The sequence below is a fragment of the Eublepharis macularius genome, chromosome 17 (genome assembly GCF_028583425.1).
Source record: "Eublepharis macularius isolate TG4126 chromosome 17, MPM_Emac_v1.0, whole genome shotgun sequence".
NCBI classification, from domain to species: Eukaryota; Metazoa; Chordata; class Lepidosauria; order Squamata; family Eublepharidae; genus Eublepharis; species Eublepharis macularius.
In genome coordinates this window covers 44183523-44203948 of record NC_072806.1, presented here as the reverse complement: position 1 = coordinate 44203948, position 20426 = coordinate 44183523, and the positions used below count along the sequence as shown (strand labels likewise).

Below are 20426 nucleotides of genomic sequence, written 5' to 3'. Positions count from 1 at the left end.
AATCACTTCACTGTATAGGACAGCGAATAGGAATTTCGGGGGCGGGGGGGGCAACTTATTTACATGACCCTTACATGACCCTTTTGCAACTTATTTACATGACCCTTACTCCCTGCACCCTCCCCGCTCCCCTCACCACCTATATATCTCTCTGGCCATTTTTTTTTGTATCCTCCATGCACCTAATTAAGAGAGCTGTGGTTCTCGAAAGCTGCTACAATAAAGTTGGTTAATCTTAAAGGTGCTACTGGACTCTTTACTATTTTATATCAAGAAAAAAATGACACTTTTTGTTCCACTGCAAAGTGAAACCAAACAATTTATTTGTGTTAAATGAATGAAAATGATGTATTTCAGAATACATTTCTTTATACATTGTACCGGCTTATGCAGCTAAATATGCATTTGCTATTGCCATTTAACTTTCTCAAGCAATACAGTATTTTCAGCTGTTATACCAATATGCTGCTATAAATGTACATTCACTCATATTTTCTTCTGATTCTTCTTTGAATGCATAAAATATTTGCGCAGACTTCCAGAGTGGAGGGATATCACACAATATATTTTAAAGAAGGGCGCAGGGGGTGGGTGGGGGAATCAGCCTGTTTTTGTTTTTAATGCAAAATACTTTCTACAACAGAAATCAGAAAACATTCTTTAATCAGCCACAAGGATCCTGTAGGCAGAACCGTACTTCACAGAAAATCATTGTGATGAAAAATGACAGTACAGACAGTTTTACCGATCAACATGAAAGAGAAATTAAACCATCACCTCTTAAGGTCCATGAACTGATACGTTCTGTATACTTTGACAAGTTAGGCTTCCCACATTTTACTTCAGACTGTACCACACACTGGAGAGAAGGGATTTTAAAGTTTACTGATGCATCCGAAAATGAAGGGATGCCATTTTTTAAAAAGTGAGCTTGGGCATTAAGGTGTCTGACTTCTACTTCTGCACCAGAAGCTGCACTTTGGGCATTACAGAGACGTAGTGCCAATAGACTCTATGCACAAAACAAAGTATCTTGGAGTTCATAATTTACAGCCCCAATACCTGTAAATTTATATGCAAATTGTCATGAAAAAATATAAAAAGCTGTCCCTTTTATCTTACAAACCTAGAAGGCAGGGAGGAAAAAAAATATAAAGCTTTGGGAGCTCAGCAAAACATAATGCCGTAATATCAAACAAGAGTAGGAAATGCTCCAGCCCGAGGATGGACACACAAGTAAGTTCAAGTAAAACACTGATGGATTTTTTAAAAATTAGTGTTGTAGATCCACAGCACTGGCTGCATGTTAGGACCCCTTCAAATACAACATGTTTCTTACACGGAAGACACTTCTGTGTAAAACTAAGCATGGGATCTCCCATGTAAGCTGCTGTGTTTCATACTCTACATGTGAGCTTCATGTTATTTCCTACATGAGCATGCCTTCCAGGTCGGAAACATGCTATCATTTGAAGGAGTCCTCAGACAAAAGACACATACAACACAATTAAACAGTGAAGCTTCAATAACTTCAGTGCAAATAAGTCAAACCCAAATATGCCATTGTAAGCCTTTGGCTTGTAGTAAACTGCTCTGTGTTGAGTCCAACTCTGAAGACAGACTTGCTGAGCACATGCGCTAAGGCTGAGATGAAGGGTGCATGGAGTGCGGGAAAGAGGCTGACTGAGAGGCTGACGGCTGCACAGGGGGGGGTGGGGGAGGTGGAGCAGGCTGCAGCGGGGTCTGCGTATTTGGAGAAGGAGGAGGAGTGGGACGCTTGAATTTGTCAGGGCTGTTGCTTCTTCGTGGAGAAGGCCTCTGTGGAACCAAACACAAAAGCAGGGGGTCAGACTGCTTGTTCTTGAACAGGAAGGTGGAAGTTTCCTCAGAATGTCTCTTCATCGGCATTTAAACTACCAGTTCCAATGCAAATTAAATCCAGAGAACAAAATGCAAAACAGGTAAAGTTTATTGGGTTAACTTTTGCAAAATTCTTTCATGGGACACATACTGGTTTTCCCCAGGGCTTTGATAGCCTAACTCAGGGTCCTTTGTCCACTTTGAGCAATACTGCCAAGTTGTCATTCTTTGACAAATTCCATGCTATACAAAATAAGCAAAGAGGTTCTGTCAAAGTAGACACACAACAGAAGCAGAACAGGCACAGCAGCTGAAATGAATGTGCTTTTTTCAAGCCGAATGGAAGTTCTGGAGTAATTCCTGAAGTGCACATGATCACTCTACTGTGGCACATCAAAATGGACCACTGATAACCAGATGGGCTTCATGTATGCATACCTTTGTATATTTCATACAAAACATTAACGGAAATAAACTGTCAAAGGACTGGAACAAATCAACAGCTAGCAGAGACGTGCTGGGCACAACCCAGAATCAGGACACACACAAACCGTGCTACAAGCCTGCTGTGCCTACCCAGCAAAGCAAACTATTGGTGTCTGCCGTTCTTGATTGTGGAATAAAACTTCTGCAGTATAACCAGCAAAAAGGGAGGAACATGGGATGGACGGGACTCTGACTTTCAAGATGTTTTCGAAGAAGACAAAGGCACATTTCACATTTTATGGAAACTGTTTTTGTGGCATTTTGTCCTGAAATACTCACCGTAATGCCATGGGATGTTCCCATATGCTGCACATGAAGGCCCGGGTTGTTATAGTAAGACACGCCGGCTCTGGTGAGCGAAGTTGGGGGAGTAAAACCAACTGTGTGGCTTGCGTATGAGAGACCTAGATCGATGCCAGCAAAAATTGACACATTAAAAATACATTCCCTGTATGCTAAAATCGACCTAGTGTGTTAAAAGCAAGAGAGCAACAGGCATGGTCTAAAATGTTTTTTTGCGCTAGACAAATAAGCTGTGTTTGAAAATCTATTGGCACAAAAGTGCTCAGCAGCCTTGACGAAGTCAGGTGATGCCAATTATTTTAATTTCTAGTCTGTTTTAATTTCTAACCACCCAAGAGTGGGGAGAGAAACATTAACGGAGCCGTGGAAATGAGACGGGAAGTGGCAAAGTTTGTCCCGGGGGGCGGGGGGGGGCGCAGACTCAGTCCTTTACCGCCTGGCACTTTCCGTCTACAGGGCTGAATGCCAACCACAGCCAGAAAGGAAAAGGAGAGATTTTTTTTTTTTAAAAAAGGGGGGGATAGGGGGAAGGTTTACTACCCATCCCAGTAAACAAAAACCTTCCTGTGGCCCAGCACATCCCTGCTTTTAAAGCATTTCCATTCCATTTATTGGCCATGGATCTCTATTTTTCGCCAGCCACTGACTTGCCTCAGCCACACAGTCAACCCAGGCCTACGCATACCAGAGAACAGGCGCGCCCGCAAGGCATGACACGCTTGTATAGTTACGCAATCATGTTTTCCTGTAAGTAACAAGGACATGATTTCATTCTGGAATACTCTGAAGAGGCTCAGGATTTGTGATGTATGTTCCACATCTCCACACTGCTTTATTCTCTCAGCCATGTAGCTCCTCAAGGGGCTTAATAGGAAAACAACTGAGAGACTGCATTCTACCACTCTGTTATCAATAAACACACCAGTACAGCCAATAATGCAGCGGAATAAAAGATAACTCATTTGATTCAAGAAGCTGGGTGTGAGGGGCAGCGACTACCAAAATAATTAAACAGCAAGCCTGCACATCTGGTTAGACAAACTGGGGAGAACAACTGGGTGCTACGTGAATAGCTGCAGAAGAGGAGTTCCACAATCAGGGTGCCACTACAGAAAAGGCCCAGCCTCTAGCAGCTCTCCATCCTGGCTCTGAAAGTGGGGACAGAAACAGATTGTGGTGGCCTGCCATGGATCCCGTACCCTGACTTGGGACCCAACGGAGCAGAAGGTTCCAGTGCCTTGGAGGAGCAAGAGGAACCCCAACGGCCAGCTGGCGATCAAGCTTGTGGCTAGCTGCTGAAATACATGTAAGCAAAACAACAAGACAATCCCCGGTAAAGATCAACAGCAGAATTTCTGCTGTTGAAATACATGCACGCAGCTGCACCTGGGAGGCAGGGCCAGAGTTCACGGGGCTGAGATAACTTTCTGCAACAAAACAAAACTCTACGAACAACCAGTCACTAGTTCTCAACATCAATAAGGGGGGTGGGTGGGGGCGGGGGCGGAAGAGTTCAGTATGTCCCCCAAGGAGCCTATACTCTCATAGGGCACACAAAGACACCACAAATGCAATACAAAACTTAAACGAGTGTACATGTATTATAAATGTATATATTTACCAGGTGATATGGGTCTGCTAGAACTTGGTGAAGGTGTGTAAGGGATTGGACTGGACACAGTGCGAGGTCGTAATCCTTGTGCAGACATCTCATTAAAGTATCTGATTAAAAAGATAAAAGAAGGATATCTTTCTTTTTTCCAGACCTAGGCCTCTCTCTTCTCCCTTTTTAAAGGTTCTTCTGTAGCACATCTTGCATAAAGCAAAATACACGCAGCAGCAGCAGCAGCATCACAGCAGTCAGCAGGTGCTGTCAAGTGTAACTGAGTAAACAGAACCACAGAGTCAGAGAGCTGGAAGGGGCTTACAGAACCGTCTCGTCCAGCCCCCTGCCCAGCGCAGGGACAGCTGACAAGCATTTGCCAACTGCTCCCTGAAGACTGCCGACTGAGGGGGAACCCACCACATCCCTAGGCAGCTGGTTCTAATGCTGGATTACTCTTAACATGAAGAGATTTTTCCAGATGGTACCTTTCCTCCTGTTCAAACCCATTGTTTCGAATCCTGCTGCCAACGGGAACAGATCCCTGCCCTCCTCTAAGTGACAGCCTTTCAAATACTTGAAGAGAGCAATCATGTCTCCCCTCATCCCCCTCTTCTCCAAGCAGCACATTCCCTGGTCCCTCAGTCTTTCCCCGTAGGGCTTGGTCTCCAGGCCCCTGATCACCCGTTCCAATTTGTCCACATCCTTTTTGAAGCAGGGCCTCCAGAACTGCACACAATACTCCAGGTGGGGCTTGACAAATGCAGTATACAGTGGGATAATGACGTCCTGTGATTTGGATGTTATGACTTTGTTAACACACCTCAAGACTGTGTTCACCTTTTCTGCTGTTGCATCACACTGAGTGCTCATATTTAGCTTCTATTCCACCCTTATCCCAAGATCTTGTTCACACACTGCTACCCAGAAGTGTATCCCTCATCCAGTATGCATGCTTTGTTACCCTGGTGGACAGCCTGACACTTATCCCTGTTAAACTGCATCTTATTCAAATCTTCCCACTTTTCTCATTTAATTCTGTCCTTGTCTTCAAGGGTGTTTCAACTCCTCCCAGTTTGGAGTCATCTGCAAATTTAATGAGTAATCCCTAGGGGTGTGCACTTGAAAAATATTCGGTTTCCCACTTTGGGTTTTCTCAAAACGGGAAAACTATTCAGTATAACCCAAATCCCGAAGTGGCAAGCCGCTTTGGGATTTGGGTATTTAAATGCTTCAGTATGCTCTGTAAAGATTTGGGAATCTTTACAGAGCACACCGAAGCTCAAAGCAGCACTTTTCTTGCTGTTTGCAAATGGCAAGAAAAGTGTTGCTTTCAAATGAGGGAGGCTTTATAGCTGATGGGAGGGGGATTCCCTTCTCATCAGCTGAAAAAAGCCCTTTAAATGCCTGCATTTAAAGGGCTTTTTTCAGCTGATGAGAGGGGAGCCCCCCTGTAGGCTGAAAAAAAGCAGCCAACATTTAAAAGGCTTTTTTCAGCTGATGAGAGGGGAACCCCCCCATCAGCTGTAAAGCAGCCAGTATTTAAAGGCTTTTTTTCTGCTGATGAGAGGGGAATCCCCTTCCTTCAGCTGTGAAGCTGATGGCATTTTGAAACCACTACTTTTCTTGCTGCTTGCAAGCGGCAAGGAAAGTGTTGCTCTTTACCCAAAGCTTCCTGAAGCGATACAAATCATTTCAGGTAGCTCTGCTTTGGAATTCCCGAATCAGCTCAGCAATGCTGGAGCCAATTCAGGAACCCCAAATCCTTCCAAATCAGGCCCGTTTCAGGTTAAAAACCCGAATTGGAAACCCCAAGTGCACACCCCTTCACACGCTCATCCAATTCATTTATAAAAATATTGAAAAGCACTGAGCCCAAGACCAAGCCCTGTGGCACTGCATTGGACACCTCCCTCCAATCAGACGTGATGCCATGGACAACTACTCTTTAGAAACAGTTATCCAGCCAGTCCCCTATCCATCTAATCACTCTAGAGTCCAGTCCACAGACCACCAGTTTACAGTGAACTGAAAACCTTGTTGACTGATTTAAAAGCAACAGAATGTTTAACAAATGCAGTTTGATTTTACACAATTTCTTAGAAAAACACAGATAGCAGACATCCTCTTAGACTAGTGTTCTCCTTCTGGCCATGCTGCAAAGCAGTCTGCTATGATGGAGCCCACTGCAACACAATAAAGGTGGGAGTTCCTGTAGTTGATGTTGAATTTAAGGTAATCTTCACTGTGCATATCATGCCCTTTTTAAAAAATAAAAACTGCTCTCCAGTTTTGTAATCCAGCATGATTACTCTGTTGTATGTAATGTTTCACTGTATTTTTCTCCAGGCTAGTAATGCTGCTTATCAGGGCTTTTTTTTCTGGGGGGAAAGGTGGTGGAACTCTCAAGAGGGAAATGAAGGAGAAACAAACAGGATTCTTTGAAATAATAATATTTCCACGTGCTATGGACTTACAGGAAAGAAAGAAGGAAGGAAATACACATTATTAAATACACTGTGCCTGTGTGCCAGTTTCTAGTTTACACTAAATTGTATTTAGGATGTTGGCACTGGTCCTGAAAAATGCCCCTCCTAACGTTTCAGGATTGAAAGATCAGAAAGCGGAACCACACAATCTTAAGCACATTCCCCTCCGCCCCAGCAGTCCTGCAAGCACGCACTTACAGGCAAACGGGGCTTCCACCCAAGCTAACACACCCCCTCCAGTAAGCCCACTGAATTTTGGTGCGCTTGAGGCAAGGGGTGGCACATGCACAGACCCTCCTTGTGCGCCAATCGTGGGATTTGAAAGCAGCAACACAAACGCCGCTGTGAGCCCGAAGTCTGAGACTGCCTTTGCCTCAGCGCTTCCTTCCTGCCTTCCTTCCTTGCCACTTCTTTTCCCCTTCCTCTCAAGTGCTGAAGTGGCGGCACTGCGAGTGTGGGGCTGGCTGAGCACGGCGCCCGCAGAGGAGCACCTGGTATGGTGAGGGAGGTCGGGCTGGCTCTGGGAGCCACAAAATATGGCTCAAATATGCGGCCGTATGCGGCTTGGAGCTGTTTGCCACCCCCCACCCCCCGCTCCAGGGGAACGGCTCTCTCTCTGGAGATGAGGGGATGGGGCCACTGGTCACATGTGCATTTTCAAGGCCCTGCTGCTTATCGTCTGTACAGTTGATTTCTATACATTATACTGTCCTTACTCCATTGTTCTTAGTTGGAATTTGCCTTGAATCTCAGTGAGAAAAGCAAAATATAAGTGAATAAATAACATACAAATGCATAAGCTATTGAAAAAAATGATCTTCAGAAGTACTACTTATACACACACATGTATGCTATTCAGTTGAGGGGCAAAGGGATATAGAAGTTCCCATTCAACTTTCCTCCTCCTATAGCAGAAGACCATCCATCTCACAGCCAAGCCCCGTTTTGCTGTGTCTTCTCCTCTTCTCCAGCAGGCAAGAGAATGCCCCCAACATAAACCATGATCGGACATAAGAGAAGCTGCACATCACACTGCAGAGGGAAAGAACTCTGTTTTTCTCATGGCAGCTCCACATTTTTTGATGCACGGTTCTTCCCTAAGATTTAAAAGTCTCTTTTTGGAATGAGCATTTAATTAATTTTGATTGCTTACGAAGTCACAGCTGCAACACAAACCTCTCATCGTCCATTTCCAAACTGGATTCGCTTTCTGACAGCTGTCTGCACAAAGCTTCTCTTCGCTCCATCTCTCTCTGCAGTTTTCTTTGAAGCCTCAAATTTTCTTCTCTCATGTGACGTTCTTCCTCTAAATACTGTGCCATCTTTTCAGAATCTAAAATGTTAAAGACTTTTTTTAGCAGCTTTTATTAGTAACCACAGCTTTAAGTTTTAGATGCATTGTAATCACTGGCATATTTTTCAAATTCAGCACTTTTTTTTACCAAATGATGAGATTATATCTAGCATAACCAATACCCCTTGGGTCAGCAACCTTTTATAACTATGTCAAAATGCAGAGCAAGAGATCAACAAAGAACGTAGGAAAGTCCATTTACAGGACTGAAACTATACAATTTAACATTACTGAAAACTGACATGTTGATTAGTGATCCATAAAGTTTCTGCAGCCCCAAAACTGGTTGCTGCAAGACCTTTATTAGGAAGTGGCACACATAAGCTCTCACAATAAGTCATATATATACACAGGAGCACTGTTTTGGTGCAGAAGCATAGATCTGTGTGTGGTTTGCACTTGGATGATGGGCAACTGTTCACCTCTGATAATTTCCCTTTCTGTAAAGCATCTCTAAGAAGTCCTTTAGCACCATAATTCCACCCCCCCCCGCCCAAACGATTCCCTTGACATACAGATTATAGCAGCACCTTCCCTGCCCCTCCAATAGACTTCAGTTTAAAGATTTCATTTTCCTTTTAAAAGAGCTGTATTTGATTCCATACTGAGCCAACTGTCCTATTTGGACTAACTGAGATGAACCAACATTACAACAGATGAGTACAGGAAGCATGACCGGTTCCTAGAACAGACGCAAGCAAAAGCAACCAGACAACAAAGAGGACTGAAAAGAAAATAGTAGAAAGAAAGGGAAGATAATGAAACAGAAGTAATGCCAATATCCTGAATTAAGTCTTATGGCCCAGTGACAAGCTGGGCACAAATGGGGCACAAATGTGAAATTTCTTCATACTGCACAGCTGTTTTCACCAAAGCATCAAGCCATATTTTAATTAACGTGCCTCTTCAAGCAGCGTGAGGAGCTTCATAGCAAACTAAAAAAGGAATCTCTGGCTGAGAAACTCGCATTGCCAACAATGAGGCTGAAACTCTTGAGAACAAAAACCATAGATAATATCTGAGCTGGCAATGTCTTAACTGGAAAAAAAACAGTAAAGGTGCATAGTGGGTTCAGAACCCCCAGATCCAGAAACGAAAGAGAATTTTTTTCAGCACACACCCCTAATCAGCAATCAGTTTATTAAAATTCAGCAATACTCATATGCTTAATATTTCTTGAAATCAATATTCCAAGATAAGTGATGACATTTGGGCAGTATCAAAATGTCCATTAGCAAATATGCTCTGTGATTGATATATTGTCTCCCAGTGGCATCAATTCAGATTTTGTACAATAAATTGAATAGCTAGATAAATCACCAAAATGGTGCAAAAAACCACCATGAGTTAGTACCTTAGATCTAGGAAATGAATAAATAATTCTAATCCACTTCAAAAACATATGAGGAAGGAAAAATTTAGTCAATGTGGCAAATAAATTTCCAATATATCTTGTCAACAGCAATCTGATCAGACCCGTGACTATTTAATGCAATCAAAGCAGCAACCAATCTAAGTTTAACATAACTTTGCCCAGCTCGTAGAAATCCTACCTGGTCTATATGTACCAAAGTTGATACAATCTTTTGAAGTTAGCAAGGATGGCAGCCATCTTAGCATCCATATTCATCAAGGAAATGGGTCACAAATGTGGACACGGAGCGTGGTCCTTGCAAGGTTTTGGAATCACAGTAACAGAATCACCATAATGACAACGGCAAGGAGCAGGTCTCCAAGATCCCACTGCACGACTGATGTAATTTTGGAATTAAAAAATCCGAAAAGGTTTTATACCTTTCAATGGGCAACCCATCTGGTCCTGAGGATCTGTCAGTTTTCATATTCATCATCACTGCTTTAATTTCAGTCAAGGTGGCAAAAAAATCATTTAAAAAACAAACCCCAAACTTGATTTTTTAAAACTTAAATAGGATTTTTAAAATTTAAATTGGATTTTTTTTTATAAATGCTTTTTGAGGAAATATCTATCTAAAGTTAATTTTCTATTTAAGATACATTATAGCCCAAAGGAGTTTCATCATGAAATAAGAAATAATTTTTAATTATGTACCATGAAACTATATATTCATGTGATGTTTGATTTTTTTAAAAATAAATTCCATAAATTCATTACTAGGGCCCCACTGTCATGCTCTCTCAGAAGTTTCTGTTAGATTATTTTGGGTTGTTGTTGTTGTTGTTGTTTCTATCTAGAAGGCAGCATCACGGATGCTTGTCTTTGCAGTCCTCAAAACTCTGTATCTGTGTCTGCAGAGGTAATATGCCTCTTCTGAAAAGCAAAACTGTTTTTAAATAAGCATACAGAGTCGAGAAAGAGCATTCAATCCTACTGTTCCCTGCAAATCTATGTACACAGAACCAATTCCTTCAAGTGCTAAGTTTCCAGAAGTTAAATGAATAGAATATTGTTTGGTGTGGAACAGATCTGGATTAAGAGGACCGGATACTCCAGAAGTCTGGAGAGCTTGTGAGTGTAGCTTGAGATTTATCATATTATCCTCTCCCTTGAAGAGAAAACGTATAATGGCAGCATGCTGTAAAAGAGACCAGTTTGGAAACATTCTTGTTTAACCACGTTAGTTAAGAACATGGATATTAAGCAAATACAAGAATATATATGCTATATAATTGTTTTTGTTAAATAAAATACTTTAAGTGGTTATGGTTAATAATTATTTTTCTTCTTCTGAGTAGAAAAGTTGTTCAAATTTGAATGATTAACCTATTAAAGTGCAATGATTTCATAATTATCTATTCCAAATGGTAAATAACTAAACAATCATTAGTTTTCTGATATAACTGTAAAACTAACCTGAAAAGTTATTGTTCTAAAAATGAAAACTTCATCTGGGTTACAAATATAACAACCAGTAAGAACAAGCCTCTATGTAGAAAACCAGTAGACAACCAGTTTGGTGCAGTGGTTAAGAGTGCGGGACTCTAATCTGGGTTTGATTCCCCACTCCTCCGCTTGAGGCCAGCTGGGTGACCTTGGGTCAGTCACAGCTTCTCAGAGCTCTCTCAGCCCCACCTACCTCACAGGGTGTTGTTTGTTGTGGGGATAATAATAACGTACTTTGTAAACCGTTCTGAGTGGGTGTTAAGTCATCCTGAAGGACGGTATATAAATTGATTATTATTAATATTATTTAAATCAAATCTTACTGACTAGTGATTTTAAATTATAATTGAAATCAAATCTACCCTGATTTCAATTTATACTCAAAGGTTCAGCAAGAAACTGTTGTTGAATAGTATCTAAACATGGAAGATCCATATCTGAGAATCCATATTTGGCTCATACTCACTAACCGTAGTAATAACAGAATCCAAATTTTTCACTATTAAAATAATAAAATGACCATTTGGGTCAGTTCTCAACCTGAAAAGAAACACGTTTATGTATTAATATAGCAACACTCTTAGATCAACTGGATGTATCTGTAACATATTGCCTCCCCAAACTAAACCCCACACGAATAATTCTTGCCATTACATAGGTTTCTTGCAAAAAAGCCAAATCAGCAGTGAGAGCTTTTGATGTAGAAATAACCTTTTAATGCTTATTACAGGAGTGCTGAACTCATTTGTTACGAAGGCCAGATGTCACATAAATGTTACTTTGACAGGGCAGGCCACATCCACCATAAAATGTAATGCCAGATACTGGAGATATAAACTTTATAAAGGACACAGACAAACTCAATTAATTATATTATTTTTCAACTCAAAATATAAACGTACTTAAAGCATTAAAACTCTTACAGTATTTCCTTTAACACTTTGATAACTAACACCTCTTGCCGTGAACTATTTATTTATTTATTTGATTTGATTTATACCCCGCCCTCCCCACAGATGGGCTCAGGGCGGCTAATGACATTCAAAAAATACATTAAAAGTTACAAAAACATAAAATCAATAATAATTTTTAAAAAGTCATTAAAATAGTCCAGGAGCAGGCTATTTAAACAAATATTGGGAGTCCATATACGGGCATAGCAGATGGCCGTGGGCAGCCCTAGAAGAAGTGGTGATCTTAGATGGAAGAAGGAGGACACCCGCTGGCACTCAGCCAAAGGCCCGGTGGAACATCTCCGTTTTACAGGCCCTGCAAAACTGTAACAGGTCCCGCAGGGCCCGGATCTCCAGTGGGAGAGTGTTCCACCAGGCCCGGGCCAGGGCAGAAAAAGCCCTGGCCCTGGTTGAGGCCAGATGGGTATTGCATCCAAATCTGGAGTTAAAGCTATTACATATTTCCATGCCATGCAGTTAAGATTTCGGTTTCACCTATAAAAGCCAGCCTTCCTGCAGCATTTACAAATCTGCCAATTCACTGAAATTCTCACACACGTATTACTGAAGCGTTGTGTACCACCCACGTCTATATTGGAAATCCCTCTGGTTACCTACGTTCCCACGGCTTCAGCAGCCTTCCTGAAACCCAGATCAGAGAAAACCAGCAGTGGCTGTCATCTTTAGCGACTTGCATCTTGCCCCACAAGATTCAGGAACTGTGAACATTTACATTCCCGGTGACACCACCCCATCTCTAAATGCCCCCTTCTCGCCCCTTGCAGCCAAATTCTGCCTTGTTGCCTCCAGCTCTGATGTCTGGCACCCAGCCAGCTCCCTACCCACCCCACCGCTATAGCAACTTGAACTAGCGCCTCCGCCACGAAGAGAGAGTGGCTTTACCGGTTCCAGGGCCCGGTGAACACAGCGCATTGTGGGAGTTGTAGTTCACAGCCTGGGTTGGGAGTCAGAAGTCTCAGCAGGTGAGCTCTGAGCTGGTGCACCCTCACTGCACACGCCCTGCTCACATCACGAAGCAGCCTCCTGACTCTTCTCCCAGTTGCTCACAGGCTGGATATGAGCCCTGGAAGGGCCGGATCCTGCCTGTTGGCCATATGTTTTAACACCCCTGCCTTAGTAGGATCCCTGAGGATCCTTACCATTCAATGATACCACATGAAACATACGTTTTGAAAATAATACACCCAATTCATGACGCCCAATTCTCCAGTCTCAAAGAAATTACAATATATCATATAGAAAATCTTACGGTCTATAAGGTAATTACAAAAGATATAAGAACATAAGAGAAGCCATGTTGGATCAGGCCAATGGCCCATCCAGTCCAACACTCTGTCACACAGTGGCCAAAAAACCAGGTGTCCTCAGGAGGTCTGCCAGTGAGGAAGGGACACTAGAAGCCCTCCCACTGATTGCCCCCCGCCCAAACACCAAGAATACAGAGCATCACTGCCCTAGACAGAGAGTTCCATCTATACCTTGTGGGTAAGAGCCACTAATGGACCTCTGCTCCATATATTTATCCAATCCCCTCTTGAAGCTGTCTATGCTTGAAGCTGCCACCACCTCCTGAGGCAGTGAATTCCATGTGTTAATCACCCTTTGGGTGAAGAAGTACTTCCTTTTATCCGTTCTGACCCGACTGCTCAGCAATTTCATTGAGTGCCCACGAATTTTTGTATTGTGAGAAAGGGAGAAAAATACTTCTTTCTCTACCTTCTCTATCCCATGCGTAATCTTGTAAACCTCTACCATGTCACCCCTCAGTCGTCATTTCTCCAAGCTAAAGAGCCCCAAGAGCTTTAACCTTTCGTCATAGGGGAAGCGTTCCATCCCTTTAATCATTCTAGTTGCCCTTTTCTGCACTTTTTCCAGTGCTATAATATCTTTTTGAGGTGTGGTGACCAGAATTGTACACAGTATTCCAAATGAGGCCGTACCATTGATTTATACAGGGGCATTATGATACTAGCTGATTTGTTTTCAGTTCCCTTCCTAATAATCCCCAGCATAGCGTTGGCCTTTTTTATTGCCGTCGCACAATGTATCGACATTTTCAGTGAGTTATCTACCACGACTCCCAAGATCTCTCTCTTGGTCAATCTCCGCCAGTTTGGACCTCATCATTGTGTATTTATATTTGGGATTTTGGGCTCCAATGTGCATTACTTTGCGTTTGGCCATGTTGAACCTCATTTGCCACGTTGACGCCCACTCGCCCAGCCTCGACAGATCCCTTTGGAGTGCCTCACAATCCTCCCTGGTTCTAACCACCCTGAACAATTTAGTGTCATCCGCAAACTTAGCCACTTCACAGCTTACTCCCAACTCCAAACCATTAATGAACAAGTTAAAAAGCACCAGACCCAATACTGAGCCCTGTGGTACCCCACTGCTTACTACCCTCCACTGGGAATATTGCCCGTTTATACTCACTCTCTGCTTCCTATTCATTAGCCAGTTTTTGATGCACGAGAGGACTTGTCCTTTTACCCCATAACTATTGAGCTTACTTAGCAGCCTTTGATGAGGAACTTTTATCAAAAGCTTTCTGGAAGTCCAGGTAGACAACATCTGTTGGTTCCCCCATGTCCACATGTTTGTTTACTCCCTCAAAGAACTTTAATAGGTTTGTGAGACAAGATCTTCTCTTACGGAACCCATGCTGAGTCTTCCTCAATAGCTTTTGTTCATCAATGTGCCTACTAATTCTCTCTTTACTAACAGTTTCCACCAACTTATCTGGTATTGACATTAGACTGACTGGCCTGTAATTTCCCGGATCTCCTCTGGAACCCTTTTTAAAGATGGGGGTGACATTAGCTACCTTCCAGTCCTCAGGAATGGAGGCAGATATTAATGAAAGGTTACATATCTTTGTCAGGAGATCCACAAGTTGACATTTGAGTTCTTTCAGAACTCTTGGATGTATGCCATCTGGGCCTGGTGATTTGTTAGTTTTTTAATTGTCTATCAGTCGTAGGATCTCCTCTCTCGTCACCTCAATCTGACACAGGTCTTTCAATACACCTTCTGAAATCAGCGGTTCTGGAGTGGGCAAGCACCTCTCATCTTCTACAGTGAAGTCAGAGGCAAAAAATGCATGTAGCTTCTCGGCCATTTCTCTATCGTCCTTCAGTAATCCTTTTACCCCTTGATCATCCAGGGGCCCCACTGCCTCCCTGGCTGGTTTCCTGCTTCTAATATATTTGAAGAAATGTTTATTGTTGGTCTTTATGTTTTTTGCAATGTGTTCCTCATAGTCCCTTTTTGCCTGCCTGATCACAGACTTGCATTTTCTTTGCCACAGCCTGTGTTCCCTTTTATATTCCTCACTGCCACTAGCTTTCCGCCTTTTAAAGGAAACCTTCTTACCTTTTATAGCTTCCTTTACTTTGTTTGTTAACCATGCAGGCCTTTTAAAATACCTATTTGTGCCTTTCCTAACCTGCGGTATGTATTTTATCTGAGCTTCGAGGATTGTAGTTTTAAATAGTCTCCGAGCTTCCCCCCAGGGTTTTGACCCTTTTGACCTTTCAGTTTCTTCTTCACATGCCCCCTCATCTCAGAGAAGTTACCCCTTGTGGGCTCCCCCCTTGTGGGCTGCCCCCCTCATCAGGTCTGTGGCTCCTTGGAGGCCTCGCCTCCTGTCACACTTCCCCCCACCATGGGGCGGGTAGCCTCTCTCAGCCTCAGAATAGGGGCCAGGGAAGGTGGTTGCAGCACCAGCATCCTTCTCCTCCCCCGGCTGCACATGCCTCTCCTTCCTTCCAGGCCACGTCAACCACTTCCTCCTCGGCTTCACTGAGAGGCTTCCCTTTATCCTCTTTCTTCCTTCCTCTCTCCCTGCCTTCCCAATCCGTGCCCTCCCTTCTTGATCTGATCCTCCTCCTCCAAACCCTCCACCTACCCCGGTACTGCCCCAGATTCCCTCCCCCAATGGTAGTTTCCCGCTGGTCCTGCCCCTCACTCTCGCCATGTCCCACCCCCTGCTCTGACACGCCGTCCTCCTGGCGGGCGGCCGTCATCTTGGCCGTCACGGCCCTCACCCTACCCTGTATGGCTGCTGGCCCCAACCTCGGCTGTGGCCGAGCTTGGCCCGGCTGGGCGTGAAGCTGAGGGCAAGGAGGGCCTGGGTCGCGGCTGCTTCGCCGCTCACCTGGGGCCACCCACTGCGGAACAGCTGGCTGGCAGTGCAGCGGGCTGGCGGTGGCGGCTGGCCACGTCTCCCGGCTCCTGGGAGCGCCGTACCCAGGATGGACCAGTAAGAGCTTCATCAGGGTTCCTGTGGCGTTCTCCTGCATTGGGGACAGGGAGAGGGTGAGTGGGCCGGCCACCCCCAAGTCTGGCGTGGATGCCCCCGCCGGACACCCTTATTAAAGTTAAAAGTGGTTGTGTTGGTCTTTTGGGGCAACTCCCTATTTATGCAAATACTGAACTCAATAACATTATGGTCACTGTACCCAAGCGGTGCAACCACTTTTACATCTCTCACCAGATCTTGGGCATTACTTAGGACCAAGTCCAGGATCGCCTCTCCCCTGGTATGTTTTTCCCTTTTCCCCCCCTCCTGTTTAGTGTTTTCCTATATTGGCCTTTAAGATTCTACAGTTCTCTTAGAACTCCCAGTGTACTGTTTCTTTCAACTTCATGGTATTTGCGAAGAATCGCCTTCTTTTGAAATTGTCACTCACCGTCAAACCAACTACTGAGTCTCCCGGCTTCTTGGATATCCAAGTATGGCCTAATATATAGAGGCTCAAAGATACTGAATAAAGAATACAGAGGGGTAATAAAATCATTCTTCAGGTTTCCCTCCCTTGATGAAACAGGTTCAGATCAAAGGAGAACATGTAGAAGAGACAGGAGTAGCACAGAGTTGCTTCTGTTTACTCCGCCATCTTAACTGGAAGTTGGATAGAGCGAGTTAATAGCGTTGCTACAGAATATTATACTCCTTAATGAGTATAAAAAAAATTAATCACAGCGAATATTCTTACAATTTACTGCCTTTTTTGCAATTTAACCTCAATTATAAATGGGACTTTGAACAATGTTGTAGGTCTTAACCCTTTCCTCCTGCCAATACCCAAAGAGGTACCTAAAAGTACAATACCAGTTTCCAAGCAAGGACTAATTATTCTGAGCCTGGAATGCCAACTGATCAGGTCACTTTAACCTCAGCAGCGTTGAAAGTACTCCTGGAGCATTCCCACTTCGTTAGAAGAGTAATCAATAGGGATGTGCGCTTCGGGTATCTGATTTGGGTTTTTAACCTGAATCGGGCCCGGAAATACCGATTCAGAAAGATTCGGTATTTCCAATGCTGGCCCCGGTTCGGAAATACCAAAGCAAAGCTTTCTGAAGCAATTCAGGCATTTGCAAACAGCTGGCAAAATTCTGAAGCTAAATCAAGCTTCCTGTGCTTTCTTAGGAGAGTGGAGGGGGGAAAAGGAGTGAGTGACTCACTACAACCTCTTCCTTAACCCTCCCATCTTGTAAAAAAAGGCGAGACGCCCAGTCTCGAACCTCCCATTTCTGGGTAAGGTGATTGAGCAAGTGGTGGTGGAGCAGCTGCAGGGCTTCCTGGAGGAGGCATCGGTCCTGGACCCATTCCAGTCTGGTTTCCGCCCAGGTCATGGGACTGAGACAGTATTGGTCACCCTCACAGACGATCTCCGCAGTCATCTGGATCAGGGAGGGTCAGTGCTGCTGGTGTTGTTAGACCTCTCAGCAGCGTTTGACACGGTTGACCATGAACTGTTAACCCACCGCCTTGCCAATGTGAGGATTCAAGGGATTGCCTTGCAGTGGCTTGTCTCTTTTCTCCATGGTCAGGGACAAGGAGTGGCGCTGGGGGAGAGATTATCAGCACGTCAACCTTTGGTGTGCAGCGTCCCCCAGGGCGTTACTCTCCCCATTGTTGTTTAATCTCTACATGTGCCCTCTCGCCCAGCTGGCACGGAGTTTTGGACTGGGTTGCCATCAATATGCGGATGACACCCAGTTGTATCTGTTGATGGACGGACGGCCTGGCTCTGCTCCCGAGATCTGCGGCCATGTCTGGATGGGTGAAGCAGAGCAGACTGAAGTTGAACCCTATGAAGATGGAGGTCCTGTACCTGGGCCATGGGGGTATAGATATGGGGATTCAGCTCCCACCCTTTGAAGGGGCACCACTTTTGCCTGTTTCATCAGTCAGAAGCCTTGGTGTGACTCTGGACTCCTCTTTGTCAATGGAGGCCCAGGTCAAGACAGCTGCCAGAACTGCCTTTTCCCATCTTCGGCAGGCCAGGCAGCTTGCCCCCTATCTCTCAACCCAGGACCTAACGACAGTGATCAATGCAACAGTCACTTCCAGATTAGATTATTGTAACTTGCTCTACGCAGGGCTTCCCTTGGGCCTGACCCAGAAACTGCAGCGGGTCCAAAATGCTGCTGCTCATGTCCTGACAGGAATTTCATTCAGGGCACATGTGACTCCAACTCTGCAGCAGCTGCATTGGCTCCTCGTGGAATTCTGGATCAGGTTCAAGGTTCTAGTTCTGACCTATAAAGCCCTAAACGGACTGGGACCAGCATACCTGAGGGACCGCTTCTCCCCATATGTACCTCGGAGATCTCTTAGATCTGCAAGTAAACACCTACTGGTGGTCCCTGGCCCCAGGGAGGCTCGGCTGGCCTTGACCAGGGCCAGGGCATTTTCTGTCCTGGCCCCAACCTGGTGGAACTCTCTGTCGGAAGACACTCGGGCCCACCAAGATCTTGTATATTTTCAGCGGGTCTGTAAGACAGAGATGTTCCGCCAGGCATATGGTTGAGGCCAGCAAAAGATCCATCTAATCAGTCTCCCTGCCGGTCTCCTGTCAGTGCGGGGAAGCATATGGTCTATCTGCCTCCCCATGCTTGAGGAGTTAGAGGTTCACCAACCCACACCTCCACCCTTTTCTTCCCTTGTGTATTGTGGGCAGGGAAAGGAGGAAGGGTGTCCCATTTGGAATGTGGATATCCATGAGATGTTATTTTATTGGTTTTACTTATTGTATTTTATTTATGATTGTGACCCGCCCTGAGCCTGCTTGTGGGGAGGGCGGGCTAAAAATCCAATAAACAAATAAATAAATAAGCTTCAGAACTTTGAGGTTTCCTTACAGTTGGTGTTTTCCAGTTACGGTTTGTTGTTTGTTAATTGCTACTGTTGTTGTTCTGTTTGTTGGGTGTTTGTGTTAGCAGTTATAGCAGTGTTTGGTAAGTTTATTTTGGTTTCCTCAGAGAAATTAGTTTTGATTTAAATAGAGGACTTGTGAGTTAGGTAGGTTAGTGGTAGGCTGCTGTCATTAAATAATATTGCTCTATAAAATAAATTGTTAGGGAATGAAGGCTAGTTTTCCCCATGAAATAGGCTTCTGTAGGAGAAGAATCAGTAAGAGTTAGGTTGGGTTCTGTTCAAATATAAATAGGCTGCCCAATAGTACTCCCTTAACTAGGGTTTCCCTGCCCACCTCTGGCCCCCTTGGAGCCAGGCCGGGAACACTTTTTGTAATACGCTTTCCTTTCTATTGGGGTTTAGGGCCAGCTTGATTCCTGAAGAGGAATTCAGCTGTTTGGTGTGTAGGTTTAGATTCCCAAAACTAAATAGAACTGTTTAAAAAGATATTTGACTGACCATCTCCAGCAGTAACAGAGCCACAAGAAACATAGATTTAGAAATAGGTAGACATGTTTTGAAACTAAATTGTAAATTTGGGGTTCTTTTATAGAAACTTAAAAACAGGTAGTTAGCATAGGTTCAAGGAGGGGAAAGAATGGCTGAGAGGAAAGCTGAGAGGGGCCCCAGGAGAAAGGCCAGAGGTAAGTCTAGATGGGTGGAGGGGAGGGGGAGGGAGAGGGCTACGGCTATCCCCCCATCTGAGTGGAGGAGGCCCTCGCCTGTGCTCCTGCCGTTCACCAGCCTGGCTTCTGGTGACAGGAAGAGGGTTCACAAGGCCCTCTTTCCTGAGGCAGCTGCTGGCCACCCCCAACCCAGGTGTCTGAGGCACTGGGCGGGGGTGTCATAGTACAGCCGGGGCTTGACGATTCCTCAGAGGAGGAGCAGCTGGAACAGCCGAGGCTTGCTGACAGCCTTGCTCCTCCTGAGGAGGAGCAGCCTGTCTCCCATCAGCCGGCCACAGCTGAACTGTCAGATGCCGAATCCCAGCCAGAAGCTCCCCTTCCCCACCCAGAGCCATCGGCCCAGACGCAGCCAGCGTCCTTATCCCCTCCAACATCTCCAGACCCCCGAGAGCAACGTCGGCGCAGCAGGCACAGAAGAGACTTATAGACCCGACGTCAATCAGCACGCCTCCAGGCTCTGAACAGGCCAGCCTTCTCAGAGGAAGGAGTGGCTTCAGAGGAGGAGACTTGAAGCAGCTGTGCTAGCTGACATAATGCTCCCAGAGTATAAGAGCATGAGGGAGGGGCCCTTTCAGCGTGGCTTTAACGAGTTCTGTGAACT

At 44.7% G+C, this 20426-nt stretch overlaps 1 protein-coding gene across 1 annotated transcript in view; it reads right to left on the bottom strand.

The window, feature by feature from the left end:
* Positions 1-1149: 1149 nt before the first annotated feature.
* Positions 1150-20426, bottom strand: part of CCDC6 (coiled-coil domain containing 6) — a 109398-nt gene continuing 90121 nt past the window's right edge. The window contains exons 6-9 of the mRNA XM_055001363.1: positions 7918-8074; positions 4271-4371; positions 2626-2750; positions 1150-1818 (exon numbers count right to left, since the gene is read on the bottom strand). Coding sequence (XP_054857338.1) covers positions 1639-1818; positions 2626-2750; positions 4271-4371; positions 7918-8074 — 563 coding nt within the window. The 3' untranslated portion in view covers positions 1150-1638. The remainder of the gene's footprint in view (positions 1819-2625; positions 2751-4270; positions 4372-7917; positions 8075-20426) is intronic.